The sequence below is a fragment of the Anser anser genome (genome assembly GCF_964211835.1).
Source record: "Anser anser genome assembly, chromosome: Z".
In the NCBI taxonomy this organism is placed as follows: domain Eukaryota; kingdom Metazoa; phylum Chordata; class Aves; order Anseriformes; family Anatidae; genus Anser; species Anser anser.
In genome coordinates, this window is record NC_139723.1 from 19,708,792 (window position 1) to 19,728,247 (window position 19,456).

Consider the following 19,456-nt stretch of genomic DNA (forward strand, 5'->3'; position numbering starts at 1 on the left):
GCTCAGGGCTTGCTAGAGATGCCAAAAATCATGTCTGCCAGTCTGCAGTATCAGGGAAGGGCTAAAAAAAAAAACCAAAAAACAAGCAAACAAAACAAAACAACAGAAAAAAACATTGCCCTTTTGAAAACTTGTGCATCTTGAAATTCAGTTCAATTATTGTCTGCCTGTCTGGGAAAAAAACTTGTAAAAGGTACAGGAAAGGAGCAAGTCAAGTGTCCGCTTGTTGTCATTGACTGCTTACCCAATCAGTAACTTCTATAAAAACATCTTCCTGGTAAAACCTACAAGTTAAGATGGAGACACCTGCAGAAAAGCTAGCTATGGTTAATTTCCTAATTATGTCTCACTGTGGCTTCCAGTCTACAGTCTGTGAATGTAACTGTTAGTTGTTTTTTTCCATTAAATAGCGACTTGTACATTTTATCTGAGATACTGCATAAACGTATTGTTACTGTTTTGATAGGGCAGCATGTCTGGGTATTCCAGAAATGTTTGCATACCAGATCTACCAAACTTATTTCAGTTTGGGAAACAGTATTTGAGAATTGGTGAAACGCATTCACAGTGACGGATGTACCACACAGTTTCTCGTGATTTCAAAAAGATGCGCTACTTCAGGACAGTATCCGTGTTCTGCTTGTCCTGTGTGAAAAGCTGTGTTACACGCCTTTACTCCACTCCCCTGGACCAGTACCAGAAGGTGAAAATCAGTCACCCAGAAACCTTTATATCAGAAATAGGTATGACTTGTTGGGGCTACAGGAGGGAGGTGGTTCTGGGGTAAGCTTCCTTTTATATTACTGCATGATTGCTAAACTGCAACGTTTCTATAATGCCTCGGTTACACGTTTAAGTATGGCACCTTACATAGAGAAAACAGCTGTTTGAAAAGTCATTTGTAGTTTGAAAGCTAACACTTTTGTCAGCTATACAGCCCCAGGTGGGACAGTGTAATGCAACACTTTTACTTGTTCATCATACTCATCACACAACATTTTCGTTTACCTCATCCTTGACAATTTGTAGGAAAGAAAATCTCAATGACATGGCTGTTGACACAGCACAAAGAAATACAACCTGCAGTTTTGTGTGTTATGATGCTCTCAGGACACTTGTGCTCCTCTTTATGCTGTCAAACAGTTGGAGTGAGGGTGGAAGATCCAGATTTCCTCGGGTTCCGTATCAGTTCTGTCATGTGGGTTCAATAACCGTGCAGTTATAGCCAGCAAAAGACATGCAGTTGGCTCATAACGAGAAAACGATTTCTGGCCGTAGCAGGGTGTTAAAGTTGGTCATGGATCTTATTTTTTTGTTTGTTTTTTTTTTTTGTTTTTAGAGGTTTGCAAGCCCTTTAATGTGATATTCTGGAATAACAGAAGTTATCACCAGACACTGTTAATCACATTAACCAAACAGAGGAAGATTAAAATAAATAAATAAATTGATGAATATGTAATGTCTGAAATGGTGCATTACCGCTTCCTTCTCTAGAACTGTTCTATGGCTGTGCGGTTTCTTTTTGCAGTAGGAGATTTATTCTTGCTTCCATAGCAGCTGTCTCTTCTTGAAAGCTTCTTCCTGATACTTTTCACGTAGTACTGCAGCTTCCTTCTTTTTGTGAACAAAAACGTTGCAGTCCCTTATGACATTTCAGCATTGAGCTTCAGTATCTTCTTAGCAGTAATTCCAGCACCGGTTTTGGTCTACTATTATTTTTACTATTTATTTTAAATATTTAGAGAAGATGTAATAGTATTTGCCACCTGTCTATCTATTAAGAAAATGCTTCTGTCTAAGTGCATTAAGACAAAACATGAACAAGATTTTAAGCTCGCCCGGGGATGTGCTGCCAAGGCTACCCACCCTCTAACACTGCCTTGTGTATTTCTACATAAATAAGCAAAGGGCTGGCTACTGCCTGTTCATTGTGCAGTATTATCTGCAGAAATGTCAGCAGTTAGCTTATTCTTTACAAATGAAGGTGGTTTTTTTTGTTGTTGTTTTAGCAGAGAGTGTGTAAAGGACTGACCACGCTTCGCTCCATCCCTTTGCCTTTCCCAGCTTTGTGGCTTTTAGACTCTTAACCACTGAAATTTAGAATGCAAACTGATTTTGTGTGTGTGCCACAAAATTTTCTTCAGAGAACTCTGGCCTCCCTTCCAAGGTAGTTCCTGTCCAAATGAATGTTTGTTATTGGGTTTTAAGCCCTTCATTTTAGCAAGTGAGTTTGTTTTTCCCCTGAAAATTGGCTGTCCTATGAAATTTAGTTATGTATCCTGACTCTATTTTTAGAGTTTTTGTCATTCTTTCGTTTGTACAGCCCACTCCATATCACATGCACAGTTTATGATTAAAGAAGGTTTTTTAAGCTTCCAGGCTGTTTACTCATCAGAGGACCCAAAAGTCAGTCTGGATTCTACTTGCAGGTGACAAGATCCTGTTCTCCCATACCTGGGCATTTTCCACTGGCTCTACTTAATTTTTATTTGCCTTATTTTGTTACTTTTTCAGACACTTCAATAAAGTTTACTGGAGTTCACTGGTTGCAGACTCTGAAGATGATAATATCCTTATGATGTAGTGCCATTAGAAGTCACTGTTTAACACAAGATCAGAAGATTACCTACCTAAACTCTTTTCATTCTAGTTGGGGTCTTTTCAGCTGATGGATGTGTCGTTGAGAAGTGTGCCAACCAAAATGAAAACAAAATCATTTCTAAAGTCTGAGTGGAGACCCTGTAGGAGCTGTGAGGAACAGAGAAGGAGGTGCAATCTAGACCCTGTAGGGAAGAAACTAAAGAAAAATGTAAGGGTTTTCTCGTGGTTTTCTCTTGTTTTTTCCTAAGTGCTTTTAAGTTCCTGAGAGATTGCAGAACTTGCTAAGTTTAATCACAAAGCTCATTATCTCTCCATGCCTGTCATCTAAAATACTGAAAGACATCTATTGTGTAAATCTGCTCATGGAAGGCTCTTGATACCAGGCTATTTTCTGGCCTCTTGATTTCTCTACTCCCTGTAATCAAAGGACCCCAAAGGCTATTGCGGTTCATCTTGGCTTATGCTGTTTCTTCCTGTTCCTCCTCTATTCTGTGTGGGGGTTTTTGAGTGGTTTCAGTCTACTATCCAGTAATTACCCCAAACCAGTGTTCAGGGAGCAGAAAGATGTGGAGGAGTAATCTTTTTTTTTTTTTTTAAAAATAAATTATTTTTTTTTTTTGAAAATGTGGCTTTTTTAGTTAGTCCAGTGTTGTAATTACTTTTTCTTCAGTGATGTCGTATAGGACAATATTTGCTTTCACTCTCTGTGCTCTGAAGGATGCAACTGCTGAACTTTGCTACATCACAGAAGGCAACGAGGCCTGTGGAAGAGAAAATAAGAACTGAAGAATAACCTTAGGAGACCCATGGGGTTGTACATCTTGTCAGCAAGAAATTTTCAGCGTCGCCAAGTGCCTTTAAAATGAGATCTTATTTAGGCACAGGTGAAGTACAGGGGAAAAGGCAGTCCTTTTCAAGAATAAAATCACTCAAAATAGCACAACAAGTGCTCACATGCGGAAGTATTATTTACCCAGGTCCATGCAGCAAATGGGCCATGGCTAGAGAATTCATACCATCTGTCCTGACTATGTCTTGTACTTGCAAAACCATCCCTCCTACTTACAGTGTTCCCATAAACTTTAATGAATACATCTGAACGTTACAAAACTGAAGTGCTTAATTTTTTTTACTGTTATTTTTGAATGTGCCCCAATTTTGTGTAGCTCACAGCTTTCTGATTTCATCCTGAAGTATGCTTTATTTCTTCTTGATGAGGCTCCAGGAACATGCGCACTCATTGTTCCTTGCATTGCTTTCACCAAGACCCTTGCAGCCCTACAGAGGTGTGTGTTGAGCCCTGTTACCTGGAGGTGGGAGGGAGTGCTGTCCCCACATAAAGCTGGCTCTGCTTCAGAGCTGGCCGTGCAGTTGGGGCTCCTCTGGAAAGAAGTATGCCTCTGCTGTGGTCTGAGCAATAGCCTTTCTGCTCTGCTTTTGTCCTGTTTGCTGTACTAAAAATAAATTAAATGAATAAGTAGGAAAAGATAGTTCCTTGTAACAGTGATTGTACTGAAGACTGTGCCAACTGGAAAATAGGCTTGCACATAGTTCCCATCGCTTTTGCTGCTGATCCTTTGTGTGACGAGGCAGGGGGTTGCTGCAGGAGATGACTGCTCCCTTGCTGTGCTGTAGAACACCGTGGAGTGATATTTAAAGATGATGATCTTCACAGGGGTGTGGGCACAAAGAAATCAGGTGGCTTCTGCATGCAGCACAAGTGAGTTGCACCTTTCAGGGTGCCTGGCATCACACACAGCCTGAAAGAAGGGAAAAAAGTGTTCTTTAGCTTCATCTTGAGCTGCCTGAACAGGGCTGCTGCTGCTCCTCATCCTCTGAGCATTTGTGTAGTCATCCTGCTTTAGTTGGCGCAATTACAGATACTACAGAACTCATCCCAGATAGCAGCCAGTGCTGAAATGTACAACTTCAGCTTAAAAAGTAATTGATTTAAATTAGATTTTACTGCCCCAGTTAGCACAGCCCCAGTCTGCTTGCCAGTTGCTGCGATCACATGCCGTTCCTTGCCCAGGGTGTTTTTGGTCTCCTGTGCTTGCTTTCTCATACCCCGCTGGCGAGCTGTAACAAGTAAAACTCCACCCTTTCTAGAGACCAGGGAGAATGAAATGCATAACCGGCAACTGCTGGCAAGGGAAGTGAGAGTTTCTGTTGAGGTGCCGCTGCTTTTCCAGACGGCGGCTGGTGTGCCGCTCCGAAAGGGGCGGAATCCTTTCCGAGCAGCTGAGCTGTGATTTGCTGAATTCTCAGACTTTTCCCCTTAAAATCCCAACCCTCTTTTTTTTTTTTTCTCTTTTCTTTCCCCCATTTTTTTTTTTCCTTTTTCTGAGAAGTCGACTCGCAGCTCCTCAGGGCGCACCGAAGCTGCCGTGTCTGCCCGCAGCACCATGAGCTCGGAGGCGGACGAGTCCAGGGAAGGTAGGGGAACGGCTCCACAGCACCCCCGGGCCCAGGGACATGTCCTCAGCTGGAGCAAGAGTTTTCTGCTCACTTTTGGGCTCTCAGAGGGGAGGGAGAGTGACCTGGTGTCTTGTGGGTTTTGCTGGGCATGAAATATCCCAAGTGTTGAGTAGCAGGGAGGTCTGGCTGTCCCTGGCCATGGCCTAGCGCATGGAGCGCTGATCAGTGGGAGAAGCCGTGCTTCAAGGCGCTAACAGTCGGGTATCGAAAGAGGAAGGGTTTCTCTGGAGTTGGAAGTGCTGCGTTTTTCAACAGAAGAGGAAGTTGCGTGGGGGAGAAGTGAAAGGTCATTATTTTGGGAATAAGCTCGGCGCTGCTCACTTCCCTGTCAAGAGCGAGTGCGAGGCGCAAGCCGGGCCTGATGGGCTTCGCGCGGCACTGGTGGCATGGGCTGGGCAGCGGGTGGTGGGCAGCCACCGTGCCAGAGGAGGGGGCAGCTTCCTGACGGGGCCCACATACAAAGGGACGTTTATTCAGAAGAGGGAGCAGGGCTGTAAGCTGGATTTCTTAGGGCAGGACTGAAGTTTCATTGCTGTGAGTAGTCCTCAGGGAGGCTTAGAGTTGCAGGGATCCAGTGTGGCTCAGAAAATGGAAAAAAAACCAAAACACCAAAAACACAAAACCAACCAACAGGTTAAAAAGCAGCATGGCAATCTGAGCATTTTGTAGTTGGTGAAAAGAAGAAATGGTTTGAGTGTTTTAGCTGGCTTTCCTCTCACACTCTTACAACTTCCCCTGCTTCAGGAGTAACATTACTGTGGACCCCTGCTTCTGCTTACAGGCACGAGTGTTTTTTTGATGTACAGAAAAGTACTGGGTCAAACTTTGTGGTAATAATGTCAGTAGAACCTGGTTAATAATGAAGAATTACAAAAATGCCCCGTTTTCTTTTGTTCTTCTTGTTGATTGAGTGGGTGAACTAAAGACAGAATTTGGTTTTACCCAAGAAGATTCTGGAGGACTGATTTACTGAAAAGCAGAACTGAAAAAGCATTTCTCCATAGAAACTGTTTGAAAAAGAGAATATGTGAGAAAGAATATGGCAATGTGAACATTCTCTCTCAGTTTTACAGTAGGAGAGATCAGCATGCATGCCACAGCATGAACCATCCTTTGGTTTACATACAGGAAGCTCCAGACAATTTTATAATGTTGTCTATGTTTGAAATGTAAATTTTCTTTTTAAAATAAATCTTTTACCTTCTTAGATAACTCAGATTCTTAAGATGCGCTGAAAACATTTGTTTCTTTCTGTGCATATTATTTTGTTTCATTTGATACAATTTGAGATGCCAGGATCTTCATGCTGGAAAAAAAGAATTTGGAGCAGGTGGCTGAGACAGGAAAGAAGGGATAACTTTTTTGTTAGCTATTTTTGGCTGGGAAAATGCTTGGGTTTTGCTGTACTGTGATTTTAATAGAGTGGAAGATAAAAGCAGTGACCATTACGGGAAGATGATGTAGAGATACCACTGAGAGGGTTTTTCAGTCAGTCTGTAAATGTATTCCTAGTAATGCAGTCCCATCTGTAAAGGAGTAATTGAGAAGATCTGTGAGAAAAGGGTCTGTGTGAATAAAGACCAGGATTAACAGGTGAATTTGTAGAGCTGCAGTTTATATACTGCTTTGCCTAGTCTGATTGAACATGGCATGAAAGATCACTGATCATGATGCTGAAAAATACAGTCCAGTACTGTGGGTTTGTAATGGTTTACTGTATGTGGCATAAAGTAGGTATTCAGAATCTTTCAGCTATCTCTTTGCTTCATCAAGATTAGAGCTGTGTGCTTTTTGCATTAACAAAATCGATACGTCACAAATTCAAACTCAATTTGAGGCTCAGGCTTTGAACGCTGAAGGTATATAATCTTTTAAATGGTTTAGCAAAGTGGGTGGTTGATTGTTCCTTTAAGTGCAAGACTGAAGGTGTCCCTAAAACATAAGTTCTGATTTGCCCACAAATTACGAGGCTCTGCCAAGACATTAGTAGGTAAAGTTCCGTTACTAGTGCAAGGAATACATGGTACATTTACATGACTACAAAGTAGTTATTTTGCCAAAGTGTGTACATTTCAAGGCCAAAGCTAGAAATGAAAGCGCAGTAGATAATCTGCTACGTGCTAGAGAGTGAAAAGAGAAGAAAAAGTACATGAAAAACACTATTTTAATGTTGTTTGCAAGCAAAGGAAGAACTTTTGTTTTTTTTTTTCTTAAAACAGATGATCAGGTGGTTGATGGCTGTATCACTGGCCAGAGCTAGTGAAGGGATATATGAGGAACTCTGAAATTCAGAAATGATCATGGTTACAATGAAACCCAAAAGTTTTGAATTATGAACTCCCAAAGATTTTCCTTTTTTTTTTTTTTTTTTCAATTAATCATATAAAGGTATAATCCTCGATCTCCAGCCTAATCTCATTTATATAGTATGAACTGGGAGTAAGAAATACATTAATAGAATGCAGTCATTACTGCCTTGTATTTTGTACAAATCTGGACTTTTCAGTTTCTGCCTTTGATCTCTGCATGGTACATATTAGAATGCTAATGTGAAACTTTTTTTTTTTTTCTTCAGTCATAGCGCTCAGTAACTTTAGAACAATCTTCATATTCATCTGTATACCACAACGATGTGGTAAAGTGTGTTGTGTATATATGGCATCAGTCTGTATTACATTTACGGATTCCAGCAACTGTCAAGATATAAATAACTTGGGACATTTTTTTGTAGTTGCTTTTCCTGTGGATGAAGCAAAGACTTTGGTAAAGAAATAGTACAAAAATAAACAGTAGAAAAGTAAAGAACCATTCTATTTCATGGCATAGTTTCAACCTGGTGTTGCATGGTGGCATGTCACACACCAAGGAAGGTAACAAATGGTTTCAGGCTGTTACCTGACTCAGTTCCTTTCTGTGATCCAAAGGGAACGTCCTTAGTGGTTTCACATGAAAACTATGTATCATGAGTATTCCTTCTTAAATACATGCAAATGCATGTAAAGTTACTGTAGTATAAATGGAATCTTTAAAGAATATTTCTTCAATAGAATGAAAAAATTATTTCCATGAAGCTTCAGAAAACTTCATCTTCAATCTACAGGTTTTATGTTGGATAAGTAGCCAACAACAGGAAATACAGTATCTCAAAGGAAAATAACTGCAGATATCAGAGGGAGTGTAATACATAGCCTGTGAAACAATGGATAATGTATTACAAATTCAGAAGCATTGAGAGCCTGCGTTGCACCTTTATCACACTTAAATACCACATTTCATGGGAGGGAGATCTGTCTGCATTCCTGAAAGCGCTCAGAGCTTTATTAGACACAATTAGCGTTTTTTAATCCAAAGGAGACTAGTGAGGAATGAGCTCACCTGTTTTGTTCCTTTTAGAAAACAGACATGGAGGTTATAACATCACAGTGTGCTCTCTGTTTTGTGAAGTAAATACTCTCTCCTGTATGTAGTCATGGATTTGCTTTGACATTTTGCACTGAGCTCTCACTGGAAGTTTTCCAGGGCAGAATCTTCATTTAAGTAACTAACTCTCTGCTGTTGTGCTATTATGGGGCACTTACTGCACCCAGAGCACCCTTGGCAGTCTGCAGAGCAGGATTCTGCATCCCACGATCTCCATAGCCAGTGCTTGTTACATTTTTTTCTGCTTTTGTGATAGTGAATGGGGAGGTCCAAACCGTGCGAGTAAAATGTTATCCATACTTAAATGTGACATGTACCAGATGACGGCAGCCCCATTTCACGTCAAAATTTGAAGTTACAGACTGTTTCTGGTCATAATTAGAATAAATGAAATGAAAAATGTAAGATTAAGCAGAAATTGAATTTCTCTCTTTTTTTGAATCCAAATCAGAGTGGTTTTGTGTGATTTGTGGTAGCTTTGGCAGCTGCCAAAGTTAGAGATCATCTCCTTCCTTTTTGTAGAGCTCAATTTTCTGTACAAAGCCACAGTGAAGCAGCACAAATAACTAGTACTAAACCCCATGTATTAAACTCACATTCTGCCCCCCCAGACTATGAAATGTGGGCTTCCTCTGTTTTGCTTACTCTTCGTCTACTTCCCATTGTCATGACAAAAATCTCCGTAAAACATTATGGCTGGTGAAACAGGAGCTTTTTGTTGAGAGCAGTCTGAAAATTTCAGACTACTGGCCCCAGTGGATGTGTACGAGATCTAGATTAGTCAGTTGAAAACTTCTTATTGCATAGATAACATCCCTGCTGCAGATAAAGAGATTTAAGAGATTAGTGGCGTCATAAATGTCGTTTACACAGTTCTGTGAGTTAGAGCAATGCTTAACAATGTGGCATTTAATGTAATCCTTTCTGTAGGTTATTAGAATACAAGAGTAATAGGAGAAGCTAAACGCAAAATATTTAATGTTAATATGGGAAAGATAGAAAAGGAAAAAAGTTTATGAAAAAGAAAGAATAATTGTCAAATGGACATTGTAGTACTGCACCACAAACATATTGGGGAAAACATTGCCAAAGATGCAGATAGTGGGGGTGGAAGTAAAAGCAAGAAGTTATCACCTTAATGAAGAAGGAACAATGGGACATGTGGAAGAAATAAGATCAGGGTAACCAGGCAAGTCATAACTGTTAGAATTTTTAGTGCAGTTTGCAGGTTTGTACATTTAATGAAGCAGAATATAAGAAACCTGATAAAGGGTTTTGAGAATGGAATACAACTTCTGTGGTTTGTAATACAGCTGCTGCAGCTACATCTTGATGTAGGCACTTGCAGCTCTCAGTGAGAGCCCTGGCTTAGAGCTGTTAAGGAACTCAGCATGTCTCTCCTCAAAAACTGAAAGAACGGCTGGTTTTATTTCCCTGACCAAGTCAGGGTAATAGCTATCAGTGAATGAATTAGATGGCAGCTCCCATCGCCTCTTCTACAGGCTTAGCATGTGATGTGCTGAACTGGTGTTTTTCGCTTGTCTCACATTTGGAGTCCATACCCAGCAGCTGTCTGCTGCTGAACACTTTGCTCATCTTCATACCCCACATACTTTGCAACCTCTTCCTTGTGCAGCAGGGGCAGATGAGGAAGCGAGGCGGTAATCCGAGCAGAGGCCGGGGGATAAGCACTAGCTGTAGCTGATAGGCTCCTTCGGGGAAGCACTGGAGCTCTTAACTGGTTAATCATTTAGCTGCAGTTGTTGGGTTGAACGCTACATTGCTTTGAGAAAATTCCATTAAGATAATTACACTTATGCAATCAAATCTTTTAATCCGTAGTGAACTGCAGGACCTAAGTGTTTAATTGTGAGTAAGATACAGTCCCTCTAAGATAGGGAACCATCGACAGAGAGAGCAACAGACTAACGTCAGCTGTGGGGAGCTCTTGGAGGTCATCTGGCAAGACCTCCCACTCACTGCAGAGACAGCTTTGGGGCAGCATCCAAATTAAGAATTAGTTGAAGTTGCTAAGGCTTTATCCGGTCAAATTGTTAGCGTCATCAAGAATGGTGCTCCCATTGCTCCTCTAGCAACATACTCCAGTACTGTACCACTCACTCTTGCTGTGAAGAATTGTTTCCTTACATCTAGCGAGAATTGTCCTTGCTGCAGCACACCTGCTGTCCCTCACTCTTTTGCTGTGCTAGTCAAAGAGGAACCTGGCTCTTTTTTCTCTACAGCCCTTCAGTAACAAGTTGGGTGTACCAGTTAGGTCTCCCATTAGTCAGGTTCACCAGTTAGTTCTCTTGTTAGTCAGGTGTACCAGTTAGGTCTCCTGCTAGCCTCCTCAGGCTCAGCAAACCCAGCGCTCTCAGCCTGTCCTCTGTATCTTGTGCTCCAGCTCCCTTAGCATTTTGGTGGCTCTCATGGACTTGCTTCAGTTTGTCAGTTCCTTTGGCAGAGATGCGAGGGAGCCCAAAACTGGGCACAGTGCTCCACAGACAGGACGATGATATTTTGTTTCAGAATTCTGACATTTTTTTTCCGTTTTACTGAGTTGGGTGTTGTACCTTGCACCTACATTTGGAAAGGCCGTATTCCTTAACAGTATTATTTCCAAATGTAGTAACTGGCTAGATGGATGGCTTCTAAGAATACTCAGTATTTTGTAATACACATACCAGTGATAGCATAAGGAAAATGTGATACTCAGATACCAATAACCATTTGTATCCCTTATTCAGAAGCACACATCACACCTTTCATCGGTAACTATCATTTGGACAAATCTTCTGTTAAATATAACAATTACATAAGGTTTTGTAAATACTGCTTTTTGAAAAGCAAATTGCTTTTTTTTTTTTCCAAAACATTTAGAGTTTTTATAAACATAAAATAAATGAAGACTGTATTCCAGGTGTTATCCAGGTGTTATCTCAACCTTCTGGACTGATTTTTTTTTTTTAACAGTCATATTACGATCTGTGGTAAGTGGAGAGCATTTCATAAAGAGTTATGAAGAAATACTAAATATTAAATGAAAAAATACTAAATACTTTCTATGCTGCTTTTTGAAAAAAAAAACTTATATTTTTCCATACATCACATTCAATAGAAGTAGGAGGCTAAAAATAATGTTGTCTATTTCGAAATGGTTTTGAAGTCTATTTTCATCTTCAAGGAATAATTTTTCACATTTGTTCATTGGGTGGATACCTCATAGGTCCAGTACTATCTAGTAGAAGTACTTCTGGTTAGTAGTAAAAGTTGCTGTGTATGTCTTTGTAAGAAACTTGCTTAAACTTACTGTACCTGCATTAATAAATAGCTCCAATCTGAAAGTCAGTTTTATATATACTGATATTAAATTTTTCTTAGTGTGGAAATATAAAAATTACAGATTTTCACATTTTATCTGTCTGTGCCACTTGATTTGCTGAGTTTTTTATTATTATTATTATTATTTTTTAATTATGTGTACAATTTTTCTTTTGTGGACACATCTCCATAATGACTACTGAACAGAAAACATTGTGTGATTAGTGATGCACATGTGACTATAAGCAAATTGGTTCCTTGTAACCACAGTGTCAGCAAAAGCACAAGCCTTAAACTTTCTGTCAGCTGGGCACAATCTCATTTTGGGTGAGGACAGGAGAAAATGAGAAACCTGACCTTTAGGAGTTTTATTCTACATTTGTAATTTTCTCATAAATTTTATTTTTCTTCATAAGATTCCCTACCTTGGTTGGGGTTTGTTTTGGTTCGTTTTCTTCAGTTGATTTCCTGTCACAGTTATGTTTTGGTGCTGGCTTCTAGTGCCTGACTGTCTAACAATGAATAGAGAGGCCACACAACTGCATCTGATGGCAGATTGCATTTGGAGAACTTGGGATCAAAAATTTTTCCAGATCTGTTTCAGCAGGAGCAATGCAGAGAGAATTGGATACCTGCTGTAAAAAAAATATTTGGAAATATTTTTCCTTACTTGTTGCTAAACTCAGTATCAATATTTGTAACTATACAGGTCAATAAAAAACTATCAGCCAGTCTTACTTGCACACCAGTGAGAGAAATCTACTTTTTGTTTTGACATGGTAATTCACAAATGTTGTTGTCTCTGCAGAGTCGTGTTCCTGCTGGCACTTCAGAGCGTGAGACAAAATTGCAGTGAAGTGAGAGTTAGTGTTTCATTTACTTGAGAGCATTTGTCCTTGAAAGGTTTCTAGTGTGAAATCCAGGAGTTTATCATAAGATATATTTTAATTAGCTGTGAAGGTAGGTACTTGCAGGTTTCCCTAAGGCATTGGAAGCTGACCTGTGCTTTCAGTAGACCTTTAAGAATGTGGTACCCTCAAGTCTTGATCCCAGAATGTTTACACTGCACTTCATACAGGAATGAGTAAAGCACTGAATCGGTGCATGCACAGACAAGCTTCCACTTAATTAACTTCATCAAGGAGTATAGGAATAACTTTGGCTTTGAAAAGTGTAGAAAATCTGTTGTTTTAAATCTCAAAACTTTCTTGGGATCTGTTTTTGTTTTTACTATGTCTGCTTTAGCAAGATATTCTACAAAGTCTATGTATAGAAAGAAGAAATTTATGGTTGAATGTTAGCAAAATGAGTAAGTAACACTGGTGAATATTTTATCCACTGATACACAGGTCTATTTTTTCCCACTTATAAAAGAGAAAACGTTTATCTTAATATAAAGCATTTGTATTAAAAATATTGACTGAGAAATAATGTCTTAGTCTTTGTATCTTGAACTACAAATATTTTGAAACAATGAATCATGAGTTTGAGCAGCTGTGAACAGAAATACTGCATCCTTCAGGAAGAGGTAAGAATGAAGACTTTGGCTCTGGTGTCTTCACCAGTCATATGTCTTCACCAAGTTCACAGTCTTGACCTAAGTGCTGTGGACTAGCAATCTAAAAATCTGTGATGCAAGACATCCAGGATGTATGTTTAAACTAGCCTTTGTTTAAAACAAACAGTTGCTATTATAATCAATTGGCAGAGATAAGAATTATGGTGGATTAAGATGTACATAGTTCATTGTGGATTATTACTTCATTGTGAGGATAGCAGTATCTCATGGTGAGGTGAAGATAAAATTGTTGTCATTTTATTTCATCTGACAGTACAAAAATGTCACCCAACTAATTTGAAATTTAAATTGATCATTTTTATTTTCACCACTGGTGGCTTTTCCTTCTCTAGAATTCAAATTTGCATTCCCCCCTTCTTTTTGGGTAATAGCCCTGAGAATCTCAAGCTACAAAACCCTTTCCTGATGATGGAAGGTCATGCGGATATCACTTCATGGCTGATCAGTGCTGTTCATAGCCTGCTTAAAAATAACATTTGATGCCAGTACGAAGAGAATGGACATTTAAATTCTGCACTTAATAGTGGTAAAAAACAATGTACTTAATCTCTTATGACTTGCCCCAAGGGGTAAACTACAAAATAGATCCAGGTTTTAGAGTCACAGAAGATTTGAGGCTGAAAAGGACCTCTGGAGACCATCTATTTTTAGTCAGTATTTAGTCAGTATTTACAACATTTTAAAATAAATTGTATTGCTTTTGCCTTGCTATGTATCAGTCAAGGTTCTGTGTCTACAACAGAACCTTTTCTGTTCTACAAAAGAAAAATTATACAGCTTCTTGACATAAAAGAGAATGACGGTGTTCAGTACATGATATTTAACCACAAGATTTAATTTTACAGAAGAACAAGTTGCTAGTATTAAAGATCAACTTTTTTATTTTGCTTTGTATTTTACTAGCATTTAATAACATTAATGAAAGCAAAACCAAACTCTAACATATTTGTGAAGGTGGATTCTGACAGTCTTAGCAATTGTGCTTGAGAACTATGGTTTAAGTCAAATATTTAAAAGTTTTTATTTTCTAATAAGTGTTACGTATAGAAAGATGTCGTGTCCCCCCCCCCCCCCCCCCTTTTTTTTTTGGTCTGTTTTGAGCATTGGTTTTAAGTTGGAGAAGCCAGGTATAAAGCAAACCAAGTGAAAACAAATGTAAATCACAGCAAAGCTCCAAGAGACAGACTGTGCCTTTAGTTCTAGAGGAACCTGTTCTGAACTGACAGCAAGGGAGGAAGAGAGTAAAGGAGAGAAAATACTCTCATCCATTGATTTCATGGCTGGAAGTTTGGGCAGAAGTCCTGGTAGTGTTAGTGTGTATACAGAGTGAACAGGCTACTTAACATTGGGATAAAGGATGAAAACTGAGGTATTAATTTATTTTGTTCCTTGTGGAAGAGGAAAGTAAGGGAAACATGTTAGCAGTGGGAATGGAAAAGGCCACTAGGGCCATCAAATATAATCCTCCCTAATCAGAACCACAACAAATGACTAGTACAGAAGAGTAAACAAAGCATGTAGTCTATGTACAACCAAGCTTTTAATGCCAGAAAACATATCGTTCATGCTATAAAAACTGGAAAACATAGTGTAAAACTAAAACTGCAACTCTGTGGGCAGCAAAAGAGTTCAAAAGCATCACCGGTATCCCAGGCAGGTATTTGATAAGTACAATTCTTAGATGGCATATTTCCTTGTTTTTATAATCTGCACTCCAGTTTTGGTATGGAAGAAGTGCCCTGGGAATCACTGCTATTTTTTTTTTCTGTGTCTGGTCTGTAAATGTGGCAGTCTTTGGTGCCTCAGAATAGGTTTTTAAAAAGAAAAAGTAGACAAGTTATGTGTGTGTGTGGGGGGGTATCATTTAGTTATTTGGGGCAGCTGGTGGAAGATGAGAGAGTAATACATATAAACAAAGCACAAGTCTCTAGTTGTCTTTCAACCTAGAACTGAAGGAGAGATACCAGTGGAGTCCCATCCTGTCTGCAGGATGCAAACTGTGGCATACAGATTGAAGCTGAGAAGAACAGAGAACTGGAACTAGAAATACAGGAAAAACATTATTAACTATTTTCAAAGTCAGTGAAAGACTCACAAACATTTCTGTCATTTGAACTCTCTTCTGCTGTGGCTTTCTTTACATGCTATTCAAAATATATGCTCTTTGCATTTTAACTACCAAGTTGGTGTTTTGTTCTTGTAATTGATTTACCTGTTCCTCTCAGGCTCGATTGCCATCTTCTCTCTGTCTTATGGGCAGGTGTCAGTTGGTTGTATTTTTGCCGCATGTGTCCTCAACTTCCTCTACCATGATCTTTTTTTTTTTTTTTTCCTCTCCTGGGTAAAAAATAATGCTCTTCATGCATTCAGAGTTTCCTAGGGGCTGCCTGTCTCAGTGCTTTTCCTCTTGCATTCAGCATCACAATGTCTTGTGCCTACAGCTATTTATTTATTTATTTATTTATTGTGAGAAGACATTTCTTTTGCTGGCATGGTTGTGAAAGCAATTAGATACCTCTTTTTTAACTTTAACTTTTGGTAAAAGATTCAATTGTAATGGCCAGATTATTTTATTGCAAGTGCCTCTTGGGTTAAGGAGCTTGGCACTGGCCTTGCTGTGGTTTGGTGTATGTTTCTAAGGCTGGACAAAAACATACATTTTCTGGACTGCATTTGCTTGTTCTGAGGGAATGACCTAGGATACACTTTGTTTCAGATGAAAAGATTTGTGCACTGTTGCTTTTGAGTATACATGGACACCTGCATACTGGTAGATACAGAGGAACTTGCGGTAGTCATGAAATGGCCAACAGCTGAAATATACAAGCTTCATATTTAATATTGCAGCACCTGTTGTAACATTCCAGCAAGGATAGCAAATGGTGGCAAAGGAGTGAAATACCAAATTAAGTTCATGACCTCACGCTCTTTGACTGTCGTGTTCTTGTTCTCTTTTTAATATCCAATATATTTTAAAATATGTTTCTGTAACAGCAGTCATCAGAGGTTAATGTTATTTTTTTTTTCGTATTAAAGCTGCACTGTTAATTAAAGTACATACAGAGGCTCTAGGATAAAAAGCTTTCAAGAAGGCTTTTTAAATTTCTAAATCAGCTACAGCATGTATCATGTGATGCACAGGGTGGCTGTGGGAAGCACCAGCATGTAAAACCAGAATAACTTGTTGGCACAGACTGCTCTCATGGGACTGCAAAATGTTGCACATACATTCTTGTTGGTAATAGCATCCTTCCTTGCCACACTACCCAACCTTAACCTCCAGGTACTTTTTTTTGGCAATTCTTCTTACCTTTTGGTCATAAAAAAAACCAACAACCCACCAACATAAAAAAACTCTTTGTTTTCTGTTTTTCATGGTTTCTGTTTCGGCAGCTAGAAAGTGGGTCTTTTCTTCTTTTGCTGTTGGTCAGATATGGGGCATTTTAATACACTAAAGCAATGAATTAAATAGAAATATAAGGAACATACAACTATGTATTGTGTTTTGTAGACCTATTAGTAATGAGTTCTTCAGGACTTCATCAGATAAGAAAGGTGTTCCCTGTGCTGTTTGCTAGCTTTTCTTTTATCTTTTCCAAGTTCCCTGCTGCTGAATGTATACGCTTCGCTTTCAGTATGAGTGTGCAGATTAGACATACCAAATATTTCAAAAAAAATGCTTGATTAACAAGATATTTTTCTAAAATTGCTTGATTAACCATTGCTTCAGAGTATTTGCAGCCTCAGAGCTGACTTCCAAATCCAGTAAGACTGCTCATGCAATATTTGCTGTGTGTTAGGCTTGACTTCTTTCAGATTGGTTATTTTTTCTTTTGAAGATCTTCCAGCATGAATGTTAAAATTAGTACACATTGCTCAACTAATTAATGTTCCTGTAGTATGCTTAGTTGGTAAAGATCATGGTGGGTGAGAATTTCGTACAAGTCACTGTACCTATTGAGAAAACTGAAGGCAAGGTTTATTTGTGAACATACGCTTTGCATGTGTTGAAAATTTTAGTTTGAACTGTTTTCTAGTTAAAATCAATACTCATAAATAAATCTCCCGTTTTAAAAACAAGGTGCCAAATGCAATATTTGCTGCTCAAATATCGACTTTGTGTACCTGAACCAAAAGAAGGGAAGACGTGTGGAAGAAATGAGTCCGGTGAGGCCTGTGGCAGCATGGACCAGAGGGCAGGTTAAGGGCTGCGCCACAGGCTCTAGGCCCACAGTAATGCACCGTATGTTTCCTCACCTTTGGGAGTGAACAGCGGTGTCACCAGCGTCCTGTCGTAGGAAAGGCTGGGTGTTCCCCCGACACTTTTTGTACCAGAATCGGGTGTTTCTGTACAGCAGCTTCCTTTCAGCTACCGCTGTTGCTGTTAGGGCAGGAAGTAGGCCATGGCGCTCCCGTGCCCTACAGCGTGTGGAAGCGGCAGATCCTCCGGGCTCGGCTCCCTGAGCAAAGCCTGCAGGAAAACAGGCCAAATAAATAAATACCCCTTTCTTTCACCAGCTCAGTTTTGCTTCTCTTAATACATTTTTCTCCTTTTCAATAGGACTCTTTATTATTTTTGTTGTTGACATTCCTTCAGTCTTTATTTCCCCTTTCACCTTCAGCTCGTAGCTGTGTGCCCTCCGTTTTTTCTGCTGCCCAATGCTGCTGGCCCAGGCCATCTGCCGTGTTCCAGTCCTTTTCTCAATGTCTGCCCTGGTCTCTTCCACTCCTGCCGTTAGCCAGCTTACAGGTTGCAGTCCAGTGTCCGAGGCTGATCAGTGGATGCTGTCAGAGCTGCCTGGTCTTGCACATCTCACACAAGCTGTATTTTCATCAGCTTTTGGAAAGCCAGCGCATGAACAAACATTTGCAAATAGAAAGAACAGCTGACTTTCTGAAGTGGCCATTTGGGGCATGGTCATTTTTTGAACGCTTTTCACATTGCAAGGACTTCGTGCTTTTTAAAAGATAAATTTAACGTACCCTTTACCCAAGAAACTTTGAAGCACTTTGCATGGGTTAGGAGTAACCTTCGTACAGGCTAGAATCATTACACTGACTCTTCTGTTCAAAACAAAACAAAAACAGAAAAAAAAAAAAAACAGGGAAAAAAAAAAAAAAGCTTTTTGAAGCCATGACTCATTCCCTCAGAAAATTATTAAAAAGAAGATATACATCATGGTGTCAGTTACAGAAATCAGCTTACGTTATTTATATCTGAAGAATTTTTAGTCTGTGTTCTACCACTCACTTTTATCTTTACATAATAACTATATTGTGAAAGTTGTTACAGCTCTGGTAACTGCTTTTGTGACTGTTCCTGCCTGTTCTGTACACCAGGAGTTGTTGTTCGCTGATGCTAGCTCTTGCAGTTGACCACTGTTGGAACTTTAACTTACTGAAGTCATGTGTTTATACATGAAGTCATGTATTATTTCTTAGTGCATTTATTTTCTAAAGTTTTCTAGCTTTTACCGTTCTTGAACACAAATATAGCCCTGTAAAGACCTGCAAAACAGAAGGCAGAGGAAAAAATAGTAGCTTTTTCTATCTTTTGGTATCTGGCTGATTTCAGGATTTTGGAGGGGTGTGACTTGTGGTCACATATACTTGAAAGTGCAGTGCTGTCTATCCTACTTGATTTCAGGTTGTCTCCCTCCAGGGAAATGATGTTCTCCCACTCCAGGAGTCTGACTGGACACAGGATTCATACAGCGCGCAGGCTGCTTGCTTCAGCTGCAACCTGCTGCTGGTGCAGAGGCAAGCTCACATGTCCACACAGGAAGCCAGGCAGGAAATCAGTTGCCACATTTCTCAAAACTTTGTGATACAGTCTTAAATGGTGCCTGAAATGCTCGTTTGGTTCTGTTTTTTTTTTTTTTTTTTTTTCTCTTCCTGACCCTGTATAAGTGTCCTTTGTGCCTCAGCCAAAAACCCCTGAGGTTTCTGGACATTGCATGCTACCAGTGTAGTACATGGCATGTCAACCATCATTAAAGTGAAAGCAGTCTCATGCAGCAGCATTATTATTAGCGGCTCTGCAGACAAATTCTCTCT

General features: G+C 39.6%; 1 protein-coding gene across 4 annotated transcripts in view; it reads left to right on the forward strand.

The window, feature by feature from the left end:
* TNFAIP8 (TNF alpha induced protein 8) overlaps window positions 1-19,456 on the forward strand; it is a 65,962-nt gene that overhangs the window by 40,090 nt on the left and 6,416 nt on the right. The window contains exon 1 of one of the 4 annotated variants that reach the window (XM_083816225.1): window positions 4,731-5,037. The exons of the other annotated variants lie outside the window; for them this stretch is intronic. Within the exon in view, the coding sequence (XP_083672351.1) occupies window positions 5,007-5,037 (31 nt within the window). The 5' untranslated portion in view covers window positions 4,731-5,006. Of the gene's footprint in view, window positions 1-4,730; window positions 5,038-19,456 lie in introns of those variants that run through there. 4 annotated transcript variants of the gene reach the window in all.